The 19637-nt window shown below is 41.7% G+C and overlaps 2 protein-coding genes across 7 annotated transcripts in view; one reads left to right on the top strand and one right to left on the bottom strand.

Annotated features, from left to right (window-relative positions):
• Nucleotides 1–19637, bottom strand: part of LOC145976652 (uncharacterized) — a 193622-nt gene that overhangs the window by 29158 nt on the left and 144827 nt on the right. The window lies entirely within an intron of this gene.
• On the top strand, nt 4074–8026 carry LOC145976974 (uncharacterized). 2 transcript variants are annotated; one of them, XM_083108563.1, is made up of 3 exons: nt 4074–4335; nt 4472–4558; nt 4961–8026. In XM_083108563.1, exons 1-3 carry the CDS (start codon nt 4230–4232, stop codon nt 7657–7659), a joined length of 2892 nt encoding a protein of 963 aa, XP_082964689.1. In that variant the 5' UTR covers nt 4074–4229; the 3' UTR covers nt 7660–8026. The 2 variants fall into 2 exon arrangements, with proteins under 2 accessions (XP_082964689.1, XP_082964688.1); XM_083108562.1 differs by having other exon boundaries at nt 4955–8026.

Genomic DNA, 19637 nt, shown 5'->3' with positions numbered 1-19637 from the left:
TCCGGTTCATCCCGACTGTCAACGAGACTGTATTATGAATGCGGGCCAATTTAAAATTCATTACAAGGTGCAGGGGATGACTCCTCCCGTTACAGGCACCCCCTTGCCTGTCACTTGTACATGGCTTTCGCGCCGCGTCTTCTCGTGGGAGGGATAATTGTTCGTCACTGTAACGTTTCGAGAACGCGCTCGAACGTGCAAGAACGACGAGGGGAGAGAGGATGGATTCCGGTGAGAGAGAAAACGAGAGAAAGTAGAGGGGGAGAAACTGAGAGGAGCGCATTTATTATGGAGAAAGAAAGAGAAGACGGGATAGACGGTTGTACAAGAGCGGCAGCCAATCTCCCCCGCCGCTTCTCTTGTTTATTTAAATAATGCACGGGAGGGGAGAGACAGGGTTCTCAAGCCTGGAAATGGATGAACTACAAAGCCTCCGAAATCCGCCACGAGAAAAGTGGCACGCTCGCACGAGCCGTTCTTGTGACAACAGAGGGAATCCACCTGCCACGTGCCACGGAACACCGACTGCCGCTTTTCAGGAATATCCTCTCTCTGTTTTCGCTTTCTCGGAGCTCAGGAAAAGGGTGAAGCATTGTCCCTACATACCCATGTTTACCGGGAAGTTTAACTTTAGGCTTGTCCTTCTTAGCCGCTTATCTCCCGCTTTCTGTTTCTAAAATAAGACAAGCGCATATTTGGTTTTCTACATCATCATAGAGACTTTTCACTAATCGTCTATAATTATATATAGCTTTTTATTTTATTTTATTTAAAATATCATGTGTCTTTATTTTATTTAAAGTTACATCGATTGAAGGTTTACAATATTCTACTTCAGTATTTTAACATCCGAGTCAATAACGCAGACTTTTCGGTGTCGAAATAAAAACAATGCAGGGATCGTGGTGAGAAAATTCGTGGCTGGAGTGGGAAATAAATCAATCGGGCCTCCTGTCTCGAGGTAGCCTCTTCTTTATAAATGAGCGGGGAAAAGGGGCGAGTTCGGAGGCTGCAGTTCAGATATTCACCGGTTGATTACCGTCCCGACGGGGCCGGAATACGCCTCCGGTAGGGAAATCCCCTAGGGAGGACGCTAACTCGACAACTGACAAATTAGCCCGGCGCACCGACGACACTTGCAAAATAGGTCGACAAGAAGATGCCTGTTTCGGTTTGAATTCGAACGCCCGCCAGATGAGATTCGCAGCCAGTCGTCGAACTCAATTTTACTCGTCGACAGAGTGAACAATGCGCCAGCGGACACCGGTTATCGGTCACACAAGATTAACTCCAAAGCCCAAACGCAATAATTAATCGGCGAATTATTTCGGCGAAAAACCAGGGTCGGTTGAATAACAATCGGGATTTTTTTTCACAGATGTTATTTTCTTTCATTATTATATTATACGCGTATCCAAATATATAACACACATATAATGCAATCTCTTAAAAGTTTTTTTCTTACTGCGAAGAGAGCACTTATTTAAAATATTCAAACCCAACCGTCCTACTAGAAAATCGACGGAAATCAAAATTGACGTTTCTCCAGGGGCGGGGACACGTTTGCGATTCCGCTCCTGCGACGTGCGGACCCGAGGTTTTTCAAGTCCAGGAAATTCCTCGTTGGAGGCTAAGTGAATTGGAAATAAAAAAAATAAGTGCCGGGCCGGATAAATAATGTCCGACGGCGACGTTTGCGTGGGATGACGTCGCGCCGGCAATACTTTTCACATCGCTCGGCAAGAAAGGTAGGGGGATTGTTATTCGTGCGGCGTAGTGCCTCGGTGTCGCTTTCACTAGAGTCGGTTACTGATAAACGAGCGGTTTCAACCCCATGCGTCGCCCCCTGAATGTAAACTCACCCTGCCTGCCCGACGCGCTTTAAGCTCTTAGCGCGGGTAAACGTTCGGTGTAAATCGTTTCTGAACGTAAACGATTGTCGACGACAGACCCAAAATTAATCGTCCTGATTCTGGTCGCCGAACGAGATGATTCTGCGAACGCGCTTGGGACAGAAATAAATCCGCAGGTGTTATGATGTAATCGAACAGAGGGCGTAAAAAAATAGAATAAATTATTTATCTAATCATTATTCTTTAAAATAAATTTTCTAGATATTTATTAATTCGCTAATGACTAACAAATTGAGTTAAAACTTGGATATATAATTGTACAATTATAATTTTACATCGTCAATATAAGATATTTCTGCAGGATTAAATTTTACTGAAAAATTTAATTAATATTAATTTCTTTAAATATTACATGGGATATTAAATTAATGTTATCTTCTGACGCAGAGAGACGCAAAACTTCTACGAGGATATATAAAAGATGTGTATCATCCTATCTCATTGTCCGGGCCATTCTCCGGCAATCGGCAACAACATTCATCTCCGGTAGAGTCGGGATTTACGAGCGACGTTGTGTACGCGACGAATCGCACGACAAAACCCGACGGCGTGCCCCGTGTACGTGAGTGGCCGAAGGTGGAACGTCACGTTCGCGCGCGAATCCTCCGGGGAACGATGTCTCAAACGATCACGCGGGACCCGAAACACACCTGCAGCAAAATTCCTACGCCGGGAAAAGTGCTGTCCCGTCGCCGATACCTTCGCCCGAATGAAATCTTGCCGTTCGCGCACGTATATATACAACACGCGTACCGGCAAGGAAAAGCGTAAGTTTGTCATAGGCAATTTATACAATTGGGATGGCGGTGCGACACTCGCTATTTGACACTGGGGACCCACGAATTTATGGCTAATGTACCGCTATGCTTCAGTCACGTTCCCTTTTCCGCTTTAATTTCGTTTTTTTACCCTTAAAGAAAAATAGATATTAATTCGCGATATGACAACTCGTGTATTTGCAACGATAAGTTCAGAATTTATTAAGATTATTTCAATTAATAAATTAATTTAATAAGTCAATTGCTCTTTCATAAGTCAATTGATCGAAATCACGTCAAAATCGGAATGTATTTGTTGCGTGCAAAAACAATACATCAAGCGTTCAGACTTTATTTCTATAGTTTACTGCCCTTACTTTGCTTATATTGTGACAGACGATTGGTATTCAACCCTATGGATCCCTTGGATTCATGTAACAGCATCGGGGACATGTGTCAGCCAGGACGATTGGTAGTAAGGGTCGGAAATGGCTGTTTAAAATTGCATCGAGGGCCTACCGTTAAGGGCACGTGCGCTTTTTAATGTCCCGACGAATGCTTACGATAATGTCCTTTAAGCTTTTATTAACGGTTATCAAAGTACGTGGCCCGAATAGCCATGGCTATTCTCACGCGACAACGCGAACCAAGCCTCGATCCCTTACCTACAGTAACTGTCCGTAAGAGAAAGAATCCTTATCTCATTCTTCTCGATAAAAATTTTTCGCACGCGAAATGCTTAGAAAGAAGTATAGATATTTTTATATTTTTCTCTTTTATCGATTGGAATTATAATGAAATGCATTGTGTGTTTAATATAAAATTAATCGATAAAAATAGACTTTTTCTTCATTTCATGCGACACCAAAATGTACAACGCGTGCAATCTTCCTGCTGATCTCTGGTCCATTATAACATTAGTGGTGCTGGAGGGTCTCGAATCTCATGGGGAGAAAAGTTTTGCCAATGATTAACCGAAGTCTAGTTCGTGACTTTGATGAGTCGACTCGCTGCCATAGATTTGTTAGAAATAATTAGGATTCATCGTCAAACATTACAAGTTTGTTCTTTTTATTACAAGTTATATAATTCATCATGAATCATGCAAATAAATTTCAACCAGAAACGATATTAAAAATAAAAATATTACAAAAGAGAAAAAATGTTTTGTTTAGAAATTTATTAGTTGTAGAATTCTTGTAATTTATTACATGTGTTAGTTTAATTTATACACAATCGAATATTAATTTTATAATTTAAATTATATATATGACAACTGCTTTTATTTATATCAGTAGCAGATAATAATAATAATTGATTAGTTGTCTTCTTTACTAGCTTTATGTAAACTCGACATCAGCGATCAAGGCAAATCATATCCACTCGCTTTTCATTTATAACAAACGAAGTCGTATGCGACAAATCAGACGAGGTGACAGACAAATAGTCTCGGTAAAAGACAGTCTGACGAGTTGGTCGATAAGATCCTGCAGCAATCAAAGATCAGGCAATCCACAAAAATCTATCGTCAAAATTTTGCCAGTATAATCTACGAAATATGTGCGCGTTTTCTTCGAATTCGAGGGGTGCGATGCGACAATGCGATCCAGCCAATGTTGTACGGGGGTTGTTTGGCCCCAAGTCCCGGAGGAATTTATCTGCCGGTCAGTTGCCCTAAATATCAGACACGACCGTGCAATCTCGCGTTCATCGTTATAAATATACAGCGCGTCATAAGATATCACGCACTCGACGATTTTGAGAATGACATTTCTTAAAGCGACATTTGTGTTTACGCAGCATCCGTTTTGCATATCGATGAGAAGACCGTGGGCGGGCGAGAGAAGTTCCTCACTTGGCTGAAGGACATATTTAATAAACCCACAGGTGAGCCGCATATCAATGTTGTATTTGGGATAAAGGTTATTTTTTGCCATGGATCGTTACGTAATCTATCTTATATAATGTACAAAAATTAAATTCTATTTGCTTTTTTACTAGCAGATTAAGATGAAAATTGCATCATTTATAATAGATGATATGCATGATGAGGTTTTACGATGATATTATTATTAAATACCGCGTTTTATTTACATTATAATATATTTAATAAACACGGATATTTTATATTTTTAATTAAAAAGTAATGACATGTATTCGCAATTAAAATTATAATTCTCAAGTAGAATATTAGAAAAGAAGATGCACATTTAATAAGAAACTACAAATATCTTAACTTTCTGATTGCCACGCTATATTACATGACGTAAGTCATCGAATAAGTTACAGAAGATAGAAGCCACGAAGCTGACACATCGATCGTGACCATCGATCGCGCAGCAACAACGCTCGATCATCCAGAAATAACGGTTTCGAAGCCGCCAGCGGACTCTTCGGGCAAGGTCGGCGTCATTAATCAAAAACTGGCCAATTTCAACACGATGCAATCGATGACGAAGTTCGTGGATGGGAATTTCCGCACCGAGAAATATAACGCGGGAAACGGCAAAAAACGCGCGAACGCGATTCAACAGTCGACGACTTACATCTCGTCGCAGTCGAGTGAACTTGGAAAAATTTTACAACGCGAAACGGACTCTAACTTTGCGTGGTTCGATCCCGGCGAGGTACATCGATCGGAGAGAATCATGATGAAATTTGCGGCAAGAGACGATTCCGATGTGGCCGCGCATTATCGTCGTTACACGAGTCCGAGACACTGTTATCGCCTGCCACCGCGAACGAAACAACCGTTTCTAGAATCGTGCGCTCTAAATAGAAATATCGGCGTGTCGACGCGCGCGATCGCGGATTTCGCTCCTAGGAACTCGAAGCCGCCCGTCAGGGAGCCAAACATGCCCGAAAAACGCGAGAAGGACGAGAAGGACGAGAAGAAGGACAAGAAGGAGAAGAAGAAGCCGGTAATACGTACGGACGGCGAATCCGCCGATAGTAGCGAGAACCGAGCGGAGATGATAGCGAACGATAACCCGAAGAGCGACCCCGACACGGGGTTTCGTTACGAATGGGGCGTGAAACTCGCCGAGGAGCCGGCCGCCGAGGCGAGCGATAACGATAACTTGGCCGAAAAGAGCCGGCGATACGTCACGAAACAGTTTTTGGGAGTGAACCTAAAACAGTCGAAGCCGGATGTCGAGGATGCTCCTTCGCCTGCGTCCGAGGGTCCCAGGAGAGCCGCGGAAGAGCATCGAAACACCTCTCCGATCTCTGAGAGTAGCGATATTATCGCCGATGAGACAAGGAGCAACGCTTCCTCGTCGCTAAACGCTTCAACGAAAGTGCCGGACGCGTCGAACTTGAAAGGGACGACCGCGGAATATCTGTCGACTCCGTCGTATCAGGCAAACCTAATTTCGCCGAGTAGTGATTCAATTACGTCGCAGCAAGGAAAGACTGACGCGGACTCGTCTCTGAATTCTGAATCCTTTCAAAGAATCATGAAGGCATCGCCAGACGTGTTAAAGGAGCCAATAACGATTGACGAAGAATATAATGTTCCGGAAGGAGCGACCTTGAATACCGAGATCACCGCCTGGAAGATTCTTGCGATGAGATCGAATACAGTAGCTCAGGAAGACCATATGTTGCCTGATAACGTGGAAAATATGGAAATGGTATCGATTCGTCCTGAAGCGCCGCAGCCAAAGTTAGACGTGCGAGTTGTCAAGTCTACCGAAGACGCCTTGGAAGACCAAGAGATCGACCAGTCCAGTTCCGGATATAAAGCTGTAAAACCTACGGAGATCAAGCATTTTGGATTGCCGCAGAAACCAGACGGTTACGTGTCCAGCAAGAGATTGCATACTGCAAGCATGCAGATTCGTTATACACATCGATATATAAGTAATATCGCGACACTTTCAATTAACTCTGTTCTCATCGATAAAACCACGCGGATGAAATGTTCAAGATTTACGTCAGCCTTCTCTACAAATCCAGAGAATTCTAAAGAGATTATTAAGACATTAAATCAGCAGGGTAAAGAAAAGCTAGATTCAAAGAGCTGGAAGAAGGAAGAAAGATCTAACAATTCTAATAATTCATTAAGCATTAAACGGTCTCATTTGCCCTCTTTAGAATCTCGAACGTTTTCAAGCAGTAAGAAGGATCCTGACGGATCATCGGATACCGACAATCTTGCCGAGACATTGAATGTTATCGCGAACAAAGAGATGGAGATTTCTTTAAAGGAGTCGCAAACAACCGATCATCGCAAGAAAATTGCACGTCTATCTTCTGAATCTACACAAAAGGATGAATCTCGCTTTAAAGACGAGGACGTTCAGGACGAAATAGAACGCTACGAGAATTCCACCGCCAGTTACATAGACTCACGTAAAGACGCTACGTACATCGATTTCGAAACTCCATCAGCTGATCCAAGCGATCCAATCAAATCGCCGAACGCAAAATTAAGTGAAGAGGACTCGAAGTCTAACATAGAAAGCGACAAGAATGCAACTTTGAACCCGAACGTGGAAGACGTAAAAGACGAGTACATCGTCGACGGCGATTATGTGCGATTTCCGGGCGATCCTTATCCCTACAATAAAGAGAACCTGGATAAATGGCGCGCGTCGCGCTTTATCCACAGGCCAATGAAGCCGGTCAAGCCGGAGACCAAATTCGACTCTATCTCTGTCACACAACCGAGGAACACTAATGACAACGCATATGCAAACGTCTCGCGTGATTCTCACGCCGATGCGGCAATGAAGACTTCAGGAAGCGGCGACGGCGCGGGAGCAAAAAACGCGGGACACTCGGGGAGCGGATTCCACCGAGTGTCTCCTCGGAGTCAGCGGGCGGTATCTGATTGCCTGCGCGACGATGCCGCGGATGCGCTGGGATTGCGAGGATGGACGCAGGCCTTCTCGCGGCTCGACGTCGGCGGCGAGATGGACGAGGCGGCGGTGCGAGGAGGCGGCGGCGGCGACGACGCGTCTTCTCGCGTCTATCATCAGTAGACTCGCCGCGAGAATTTGCGCCGTAACTTCCGGTGAGCGTGCACCCCGCAGCACCTTTGCATAATTCAGCTCTCTCGGTTAATTAGAACGGGCTCGTTGCCCGCGACGTAACGAGCGAGGGTTCCGCGAACTTTAATCCTAGATTGCGTTTACCGTTTCCGTCCGCTCGCTGACGCTTAAGTGCACCCAGTATGAACGCAATAAATATAACACGGATACGCGCGAATATAATAGTTTGTACCGTAGTCTTTCGTCGGCTTTCATCAGTTTTTGATACAAATTTTTGAAGAATATGATATATATGTATACAGATTTTATATTCTGTTTCTTGTATAATATATGAATAAAAAATAATGTGCAAGCACAACTTCATCATACGTGAGAGTTATTAATTTTCTCAAGTTTAAAAATAAGGAATTTGAAAAGATGCATATCTTTAATAGATATATATATCTTCAATAATTACATAAAACCAATTTAAGAATGATTTCAAATTGCTAAATATTATAACGTAATAATAAAAATGCAATGTCTTTTTTATAGAAATCATATTGGCAATAAAAAATATAAACAGCTATGGAAATTTATATGTCAACAATATATTTAATTTTTTTTAAATTGCAGAATTTATTAAAAAATTCAACTTGAAATGAATTTAGCTTCTGCTGTGAAAATTCAGGATAAACTAAGCGATTATGTTCTTGCAATACATTCACTATACAATTATTAATGCAATATAAACGTTTAGTATTGTTGAGATTCTGATTTATTCAAACCCGGTTCAGCTTCTGTTAGTTCATCCGGTTCGGTTTCCTCGGACGGACGCGTCCTCCGCCTCCTGAAATTATTCTCCATTCCCATAAACACGTTCTCCTCCTCGCACTTACGATTAAAAGCGGATAGGAAATCAAGATGCGCGGGACTCATATCCACGAAATTACCGTATACGGGCGCGCAGTTAGCTCGCCTTAAGAGCATTTTTGATCCACGGGACGATCGAGGCATTAATCGCCGGCCGACGCACCTGTCGAGAAGCAGCGGCAAGAGGAAGGAAGAGATGGCGCGGGATGAGGAGGAAAAGGAGGATGAGGTTGGAGAACGACCGGCTAGGTCGTTCAATCAGACACGTGTACTTACGAATACACCGGCATCTCCCGCATGGGCTCTGGGCTCTTCTTCTTGGGCCGAACGAGCGAACTATCGACCCGCCGCGCCGGGATATGCGTGCCTACCGGTCACGAACGCGGTCGCTCTTCTGCCCGGAGGCTGTTATTTGCGCCACCAGCGAGATCTCCGAATCGTCGACCCCCTATCTAATCATTCAAATCGCAGGCGTCCTGCCGGTCTAATCGGTAGTGTGTACGTACGCAGTGTCCGCCGCCGCATCGCGTTTAATATTCCTCCGTCGAGGGTGCCGGACTCACCTCTGCGAATCGCAAGAGAGAAGGAGAGAGAAAGAGAAGACTCGAGTCCCCGGCTATCATCATACCGCGATAGCGAAGCTGCACAGCTACCATACTGCGCTACTATCGCCGATAATGCCCACCGGTAATTGCAGACCTCGTAGCCCTGATTACCTTCGCGTTGGCAGAAGACACGCGGATTTAGTTCCAGCCTCGATTACGGCAGCTGGTCGTGCCGTGCCACTTTCCCGGCCGATCGATCGCTCACCCGACCGATCCCGCTGTCATTTGCTCACGCGGACATTCCGCATGCTCCGCTGCTGTTCACGTCTAACGGAATACGAATAATGAGCGTTCGATGATGCTGCTCGAGTTTGAATCCAGCGCGTGTCCGGCCTCCTCGTCGAGTATATGTGTGCGACCGGAGACTTGTCGGAAGTCTATGGTAGTCGGTAGTCTTGTAGACGAACATCTCGAATACAATCGACTGCATTTTAAATTTTATTCTTAATTCTGGACATGCAAGGACACATTTTTTAGGGCGCGAATGATGAATTTGGCTTAGACTCTTGTTCTTTCTTTTCATTTAGAAAGAAGGAGAAGAACGATCGACAAACAACGACGTTCGCAACTTATTTCCAACTGATCGGCGGATTTTTCCCTATCAGTTCACTTCGAGAACTTCCGTTTGGAAGATGCAACAGCGCAGCACGACGACAAGGCAAACAGGATTGGTAGCAGACATGCTTTTATTTACGACTAGAATCTGCTGACTGCTCCGAGTTCGCTCCTCCTTGACCCTCTCTTCTCGTTCTTGCCGAGGTTAGAACGATCCTATCTCCGCAAGACGTAGTCGCGGATCATTCCCTTCGGGGTCTTCCGCACTATAAAAGATCGCCCTATCCTTGTATATTACTCACGCCACCGTGTTTTCACTTGGCGCGGCGATCGGCGCCGATATCATAACTCCTTGTCGTACCGCCGTTCAACCAGCAAATCTGCCCGGCGACGAGGCCTCCTCCTGGTAGCGATAGCAATTCCGATATAACCGGCAGCCGTTGTAAGACGAGGACGAATATCACTGGCAGATAAAACAAAACTTTCGTCGACCTTATCGCATCTAAATGCGACGAATTTTCTGCGTTGCATAGGACTAGCTCGATGAATCTCAACCTTTTGATTGTTAATATTACATTATTAATTAATTAAAACATATTTTATACTTCCATGATAATTTATTAGTTTTACTATTTTTCTAATATTACAATTTTGGAGAGGAAAAATGAATAATATTAGCAACGTAAAAAATATACGTGTATGTATGATATAAAACCGGATTAAATTGTATCGATTCCATTTTCATAAATGCACTTCTCGCGCAACCACTCCGATCGCTTGAAAGATTTGTACTTGGCATTCCAGTAATGAAACACGTCGTAAATGTGTCGCGATGTTTCCGGCAACGAAAGGTCATCGAGGAAGTGACTGAAAATTCCACAATGTTAGCGCCGCGTCACGCATGGAGCCATAATCCGGGACGTTGCGACCATCCGCGGCACCCGAGACACCGAAATAGATGGTTTACAGCCTCCCTTAAATACGTCAACGTTTATGTGTGGATTCCCGAAAGTAAATCGACGAGGAATGTTTTCGTACGACGGCGGCCCCGTCACGAACCGAAGCCAACTTAAACGCCGAGAAACCGGGGAGCTTTCCTCCCCTGTCTCCCCCGCCGAAGCGAGATCACCGGTTATTATTAATAATGCGAAGAGCGTCTTTGTTTACGATGTCACGGACTTTAACACGTGCGCGATTTTATGACACACCCTGATGCAGGATAATCTTGTTCATTTTGGCTAGCAATATCGCTTTGCTAACAGAATGTATCATTAAAACAATTATTACTCCGACATGAAAAATATTAAAATAACACATATAAATCATTTTAGAAACTTTATTTAAAAATGTCAGTTAAAAATGTAATGGATATTTAACTGTTTTTTTAATTAATAGTATAATAATAACAAAATATTTTAATATCAAAAAGAAAATCTTATAATGTTAAATTATTGATCACGAAGAAAAAAATGAACAAGAAATGATCGTAGCGAATTTTCTAAATAAACTTTATTCGACCATTTCGATTTGCATGGTGGCAATTTTATTTAGCGAATAAATTATAGATGCATAAATAATTCGATCACAGACGTGACATGACAGTTATAGTATCTCGTAAGCTTGTCAAACATATATTCGTAATTTTTCAGCAATGTAAATGCGTCAGACAATTGTTTCCAAATTTTGATCCTAGCAGAAACTGCTTTTAGGCAGGTAAGTCGAGGACTATATATAACGAGCGTCTCCTGCATGTACAGTGCACACTCAGTATCCCACAGTGAGATGACGTGATTCCGCTCGAGTGGTCGCGCCTCGGGCGCAAGTCACCCCGCGATCGTTGGCCGCAGATCGCGGGCCCCGTAGTGACATCACAAAAAATCACGGCGCCGCTTTCCGGCCGGATATCTTTCAATTACCCGTTAATATGATAGGCGGCGGCGGGCGTAGTTGCAAGTCACCGCCGCGTCGTTGCCGGCAACGTGCGGACACATACACAATCGCACACATCGAACGAGTGCACACGATCAAATACACGCCCGATAGTCTGCGTGTGTGTATGTGTGTGTGTGTGTTACATGTGTACGTATGTGATTAATCGACGTCAACCGCAGACCACGGCGCGAACCTTGTCGAGGGAATCGCCGGCGATTCGTTGACACGTCGATTCGCGGTTTACGCGCGCCGAAATACCCGCTGCGAAACGAAATTTATGCCTCGCACGCACGCGAAGATCGCCGGCGTTGGCGGATGTTGGCGGACGTGTTTGCGTTAAACGTGGTTACAATATTACTGGAGCACGTTGTAGCCTAATCGCGCGGCCTGGTAGACGGCCAAGTCGGAGTGTTTTCCGATCGTGATATCATAGGGTTGCGCACAAAGTGAGATCTAAGCGCGTGATCTTGGCAGTCGTGAGTGTCGACTTAATTTTATGGCGACCGCGTAAGACCGGCCAAGAAAACTAACAACTTTCGGGAGGAGAGAGAAACTGGTTTCGTATCCTCATTGTACCGCGAACGGTTAGAAATAGAAGATGAAAAGAAGAGGGAAAACAAGGAGAGATTAACGACATGTTACAATTTCACATTTCAAATAAGTGCGTAATTATTTTGCGATATTACACAAGGATATTGCGAACAGTAATTTGCAGAAAAACGCACGCGGCGAAAAGTATTATGGGATTCTCGTGGATAAGTTCACCGACTGTCCTTTCCCATGGAAAATGGAAAATGTCTCTCGCGAATGAGAGAGTCGTCGCACCACCGACGAACATCTGTCGCTCGTTATTCTCATTCGGAAGTTAGTAATTAAGCGGCGCGGGATTCCAGGCATCGCGGAAAATAAATTGCCCATTGTCAAGTTTTACTTCTTAACTCGGCTCGGCATAAATTTTCCGCAACTTGCTTTCCGGTTGAGTTGATAAATTTTTATGAAACGGAAACGTAAAACATTTGCTTCTTCTGATGAATCAAATGATAGATGCGTTCTTAATCTTGACAATTCGAAACATTTTCAAGAGAGCAAAAATGCTAAGGTTGAATATAATTGAAATTCTTGGTTCTTTAGTCGAGTCACAAGTGGAAGAGATACATATTACTTTTGCGTCTCAATAGTTACATTTAGTTAATTAATCAAGGTAATTAATTAGCGTGCATTGAATTTGTCGGATTTAATTAATTGAGCTCTATTTAATTATCTTCAACCATTTCCCCATCTGTCAATGATTTTTCCCAATATGGCTATGTGAACTGTGACTCATTTTTCGAGGCGTAGCGATCGATAAAACGGTCTCGCACCACGACAAACGTCATCATCGTAGTTCGACGCCGATATCGTTTCCTCGTTAACGGAAAAGGAAATGCAATAAGCCCTCGAGAATCCCGACGCCTGTGGTACCCTACAGATATTAATTGCCGCTCGTGACGAACGTTTGATTGTCCACGAATCGAATCCCCGATGATGAACGTTTCAGCGATCACCACTACTTTCATTAAACGAGCAACGGTGAATTTATCTGCGTGATACAACGCTGACAATTTCCCAAGATACGAAGCGGCAAATATCGATTTTTCTCCCAACGGTATCGTTTCCGTTGCACCGCGGACTGTCATTTCTTCTAATTGCTGCATCTACCTCCGCTGATCATTAGGTCGATCGCTGCCGATTACTGACCGTAAATCGGTCGGTTCATTCGCTCTTTCTCTCTCTCTCTCTCTCTCTCCTATTATTATCCCCGCGAAAAAATAACGCGATGAAAATGTTAATAAACATGTACGTAAAATGCGCGCGTAACGATAGAATATTGAAGATATTAACACCGAGAGGCTGTCAACATTAATATCCCGCGGCAATGATGATTAACCCGACTGGAATTTAATATAGATGAGTATCTGTCATATCCTGTTATCTATTTATCGCCATCTATATCTTGTTTCGCGTTAGAGATTCGAGAAGAGTAAATATCGGCCAAAGCTCGCTCGTCAATCTTATTAAACCTGTTATCGTCGCGTCGTTAAATCTCACAACGGCGGCCATTAAAATTAGATCACCTGTGCGCGCACGCTGTTGTCTGATTTACAGGTAAACGTTGGACAATCGTTATAAAAGCGCGTGTATTCACGCTAAATGCGCGACAGTCGCTGAATGTTCAATTTGTTATGCGTGACTTGCTTGACATTAAGCACACGAACGGAAGCGCAGTGCCAAGAGGCAGAAGCAAACAGACATGTAGCTAATGTGTAATGGCGTAATTTGCCAAGGGGCTTAATCGCATCATTGTTACTTGGCCGTTCATCGGAGTGGAATAAGCTGATCGCGTCTCAAACATCCTGAGCGCAACGACTCAGCTCCCCGGCGCTCGGCCGCGCGGAGAACCAAATTGCATTATGTCGTAAAATTATTAGCAGCTGGCGATAATTATTAGAAGGTAATAATTATTTCTCTAACAATTACTCGGAGTCAAGTATATTTCATTCGATGCTTTATCGTTCGATTTTCTGATGATCTAAATGTAATTTGTCATTCGGATTGAGATCGCGTAATAAAACACAAATGCAAAATCGATTAAAATAAAATTAGTCGTATTAAGGTAATTAAAAGTAATAATATATATAAATCATTTAATGAAAAATTGATTCGAAATTCAAGAAACAGAATATTCCGCAAGAATTTATTCAGTATTGCGTTATAATAATGTATCAATTTACTTACTTTTAATGTGTTATTGTTCATCAGATTTATTTTTGATCGAAATCTACCGTATACACAATCGAAAAACCTTTAATTATATTCTTATATAAATATTGTAATACGCGAAAATTTTTTTATCTTTAATTTTAATTTATATAAAATCATTTAATTAAAATTCTGCCAAAATAAGATATAGGTGTATAATTTCTCATTTATAAAATAAATTACAAATTATATTACATTACACACAAAATTATATAATATATCCTTCTAAGGAACATATTTTTACGTTAGTGGAAGAGCTCAGTACCTGGAAGGTTTATCCTGAAAGGAGAGCTAAATACTTAAATAACTTATGACAGTGTTTTTACAGCATTGTCACAAATCGCAAATGGCTTATACATGACAAGCACATTGGATATATTAGAGCACATTAACGCGTCGATTTTTAATATGTTGCGGATAATTCGTTACATTTTTGAAAGTATTCGTTCTTTAAACGAGATATTGCTTGGCAATCGCAAAATTCCGGAGTGCCGTACAAAATGTAGCGCATTTAAAAATTATAGATTCTTTATATAACATACATTATTATACTAAATATATTTTTGTTTTTTACATAAATATAAAGATATAAAATTTGATACTTATATAATAATAATAATTTTTTTAAATATTAATGATTTTAGAATATATTACAATTTAGATTTTCTACTTATCTGTATCAATATTACTTTGATATCATCAACTCCATTATTGCTCATTGGTCGATGAGTGACAAATTTTTATTTCATGATAAAAAATACTAACAAGTCTAATATATACATTATAATGTTTTTTAAATTTGTTTAAATTTCTAACTTGTTTAAACTTTTATTTATTGCATACAAGTTTGTGTAGCTTTTCAAATTAATATTAATATTATTACATTCGCTCATATTTGCACGAACAAGAAAATTAAAGCAAATGCACTTTATACCTAATTTAGTATCACTAGAGAAAGATGTATATGTATATCTTAAACCAAAGTATCTTCAGTAAATTGTAATAAATTAAACGTTAAATTTACTTTAAATTTGAAACGCATCAAGGATTTGAAAACTATTTGTGGAGAAGAGCTAATATTCTACGATTATACATCGAAATTACGTGAAAGAAGATACTAACTTCACATATGTAACTTTCGGACATACGCGTTTGGTGGTAAGGAAGTGTCAAACACAAACGGAAAATTCGGTCATTTAAATTTAGTCGCGTCGCATAAACATTTCGCTTCGGCGCGTTCGCCAAACGCGATCCATTCAACGACAACGGCTCTGGACCTTTCGTTTATTCCGCTTGATGCATCCCCGTAAACAAATTGTTCTACAAAGTCTCGCGCAAAGGCGCCTTCCCCGAAGAGCCGTTTGCGCAGCGACCAAGATTCGGAGAGCGGCGAACGGTGGTGGTGTCGTCACCCATAAACAAGTCGCCGTTAATTTCGAAATAACTTGGCAGCCTGGGCCAGCTGTTGGCAACGAGCCCCTGTTGATATAACTTTGACAAAGTCGTTGACAAAGTCTCGGCTACAGCTTTTTACGAGCGCCGGGCCATTAAAAGCTGATAAATCTCTCCGCTCGCTCCTTCTCTCGAAGCTCGCGATCTCCCGCACTATTTCTATCCGATGTGACGCGACGCGACGCGTCGCGTCGCGATGCCTGTCTGGCAGCTTGTGAAAATATCAAATGTCCCCTGGTTAAGCTTCTCCCCTTCGTTATCCGTCAGATATATTCTCCTCGTTGCACGGCCGTGTTTGTCAAACCGGTGGCCACCGCGGCCAAACAAACATTTCGTGCCACCCGTTAGTGACATACGACTGTCGCAGTAGCACGCGCCATTCGGGATTATTAATAGCAGCGAACTCTTTTCCTCCGGTTCCGGAATGGAACTTGCGCTTTGAAGCTGAAATGTCAATATACAGCATAAAATGTCATTAATTTGTAAAGACTTGGTTGGAAAAAATTTGATAAAAAATACGTAATAATAATTTAAAATAAATTTCTTTATACATCTATCAAATTATTACTGTTTTGTATCGTTTAGATATAAATTTAATATGAAAACTATATAAAATAGGTACAGGCTTTAAAGAGAGAATTAAATAATGAAATTTATATTTTTAATTCTCTTGTATTTATAAAAATTTCTTTGTTTTTTCTTATTCGCGCATCTTTTTGCTGCATTTTGATGATCGCATTATATATTAAATATATATATATATAATTTGCAATATTAAAAATAATATAATTTTGTTATGTAACTGTTTTTTTTTTCGTATAAATTTCAACCCCCAATACGATCGATATAATTATGAATCTTCACGGATGTTAGGTAGCATATGTTTCGTCCATCCGAAAATTTATTCCATCCACGAGCGATACCCTAGGAGAACATAAAAAAATGAAACGTCATTGGTTTCGCGAGCCCGTAACCGAGACTCCATATGTCTGGCGCCTGTGGCATAAGTATATTACTACTAAAAACGAAGTTTGATCGTACATTACGCGAAAGCGAATGACGAGCGCAGTTTCGTTGAAAAAAATCTTAGAATAAACGCCCAAGATTTTATTCTAATTAGTCAGATTCTAACTAACTAGATAATAGATTTAGTAAAACATATATATCGCGACAAAATATATATAGACATGAAACGCTGTATTATTTTTAAAGCATTGGAAATAGATACAAGATAATCTTCAAACGGTTCAAATAGTTTGAAAACCTTGCTCGCAACCATCAAAACCCCGATTGAACGATCGGGCGCTAGGTAAAAGGGTCAAAAGCTCGAGAAACGTTGACCATTCTCACAGCCTGAGGGCATTCGTTGATTACCGGACGAGGAGGGCCGAGAGATTTTAATTAGCGGCGTTTGCGCTTCGCAAACACTGGCCGATATGTCCCGGTCGTACCGAGCCTGGGTTTCGGGTCGGACTTGGATGTAAAAATCTTCACCGTAATCGCGAAATCAATATTTCTGCGCGTGATTGAAGAGAGATTTGGACCCAGCCGTAGACTCGTCTAATTTAATTTAATATTCTAATATGGGACAGTATCGTCGATGCCACTATTTCATCGATATTTGAATAATTACACTAATAATAAGGCATACTTTTTTTAAGCAAGAAATTTGCGAAATTTTAAATTGTTCGAAACGAAGAGCTGCCCTAATTTCCGCGCCACCCCCTTTAAGTCCGGGGCCACCGATCGCGTTTCTATCCTTCCGGCACGAAAATAAGAATCATTTGACACGTAGCTCTCATTACGACCGGATTCCGTCCAGATGCGTCGGCGACGGGCGACAAAAAAAGTGTGTCCATCGCCGGTATTTCTGGCGCGTAGACACACGGCACACCGTGTCGCTCGTACCTCGCGCGTCACTCGCGTGACAAATGAGACGTTGTCGTACGTTTGTTCAAATTACTCCCAGCACATTCCGCGCGCTCGCTCGCCTGCCGCTCTCAACGCGCTTTGAAATATTAGAGATCCTCTTCGCTTCCTACCGTCCTCACGCACGACAGACGCCCGTTAGTGTCGAAAATTTTGGAAAATGCTGGAGGAGAGACCTTCGCGTTGCTTCTCGAGATGGGCGAGAAAATCGCGAACAATAATTTCAAGTTAGATCACCATACGACCTGTTTTTCTCTATAAAAAATCCGTAAAAAATCGACAGAACTCTATCACGATATTATTTATTATTATCAATAAACTAAGATTGATCCGAAAGATGAGCTGAATAATATTCGACGACAAACATTCTGTCACGCGGAGAGTGTATATTACGCCGTGATGTCAAGAGTCATCTCGTGACGGTTGTTTCGCTCCTTGTCTGCGACAAGTAATCCGGAATCAATTACGGGCGTGCGGCCCCAAGGAACTCACCGATGCGCGCATCGAGCGAAAAAGAGATAGAGAGCGGGGAGCTTTTTAGACAGCGACGACCATTAATCACCCGCTTTTTAGCCGAAAATTCCCTCGCGCCTAGTTTACAAAACGAGGGTCGTCGAAATCGCCCCGTCACCCGAGACAAGGGTGCTGCTTTTTGTACTTTCGACGTCGATCTGCCTAACTCGCCGACTCGATTTCTCGTTTCCGTACAAAATAGATCGGTTCCATCTTTGTCCTATCGCATCTTTCAGGTGACTCGAGGATCGTCGCGAATCGCTCATCGAATCGACGCGCGATGTGATTGGTATTCACTATAAAATTCTATCTTCATATGGATTTAAAATGGTTCTATCAATTTGGACAAGAAATTTATGTATTTTTTTCTTATGATACATGTCTTATACATTATTTTTTCGCAAATGCATTTACAATGCGTTGTATTTATTTTAAATAGATTTTTTTCGTACATAAATCACAATAAATTATTTTTATCATTCTGAACATTAAGATAGAATTATAAAAAAATTAATAAAATTTAATATAATATATTTTATAATTTATTTTCACATGTAATGTAAAATACTTATATGTAATATATATATATATATATATATATATATATATATATATATATATATATATATCATAAATTATAATATTAAATCATAGAAAGTATATACTTGTTTGTATATTCACATATATTAATCGAACAAATAAAAATTAAATTCCATGTATTATAAAATACTTCTAATTCGTAAACTACTAATATTTTTGTCAGCACAATCCGAGATTTTATTAATCATTTTATAGCTGTCATCCTTGATCTAACACTCTGCTTGACATAGCTAATCTAATTAACACCTCTCTCCCTCGTGCTAAAAGTTTGTATCATTAAAACTTGCCCATTAAGATTCAATCGCCTCTTTTGTCACATTATTTTCTCAAAATTCTCAGTATTGATCCTGATCGCGGTCGATGAAACGACCTCGGTCGACGAGCGAGTCGTCGAGATGGATCGGTTTCGTGGCATGTCGCTGCAAAAGGGGCTATCCCGGGATCGGTTTACACGAATCGAAAAGTCGCCTCCGCGACTGTCGGTGGTCTAGCTGTCACGGATAAGGACTGAAATAACAGAGACGCATTAGCGACGCGAGGATCAAAGTGCGTGCGCTTGCGAGTTGCGAGGAGAGACGAGAAAATAATAAAAGGAGAGTGGCGCGGGGAAGCCACCCAGGCTGTCGCGCCGTGAGTTTAACGCGTACGTTAATGCCTGTCGACCAGCCTGGACCTCGTCCTCTATAATTAGCCTGTATTGTGTTACTCACGAGCGGATTATTGCGCCCATAA

The sequence above is a fragment of the Camponotus vicinus genome, unplaced genomic scaffold (assembly GCF_025532165.1).
Source record: "Camponotus vicinus isolate PSW18456_S1 unplaced genomic scaffold, iyCamVici1.0 SCAF_9, whole genome shotgun sequence".
Classification (NCBI taxonomy): Eukaryota; Metazoa; Arthropoda; class Insecta; order Hymenoptera; family Formicidae; genus Camponotus; species Camponotus vicinus.
This window is presented reverse-complemented; position numbering and strand designations above follow the sequence as displayed.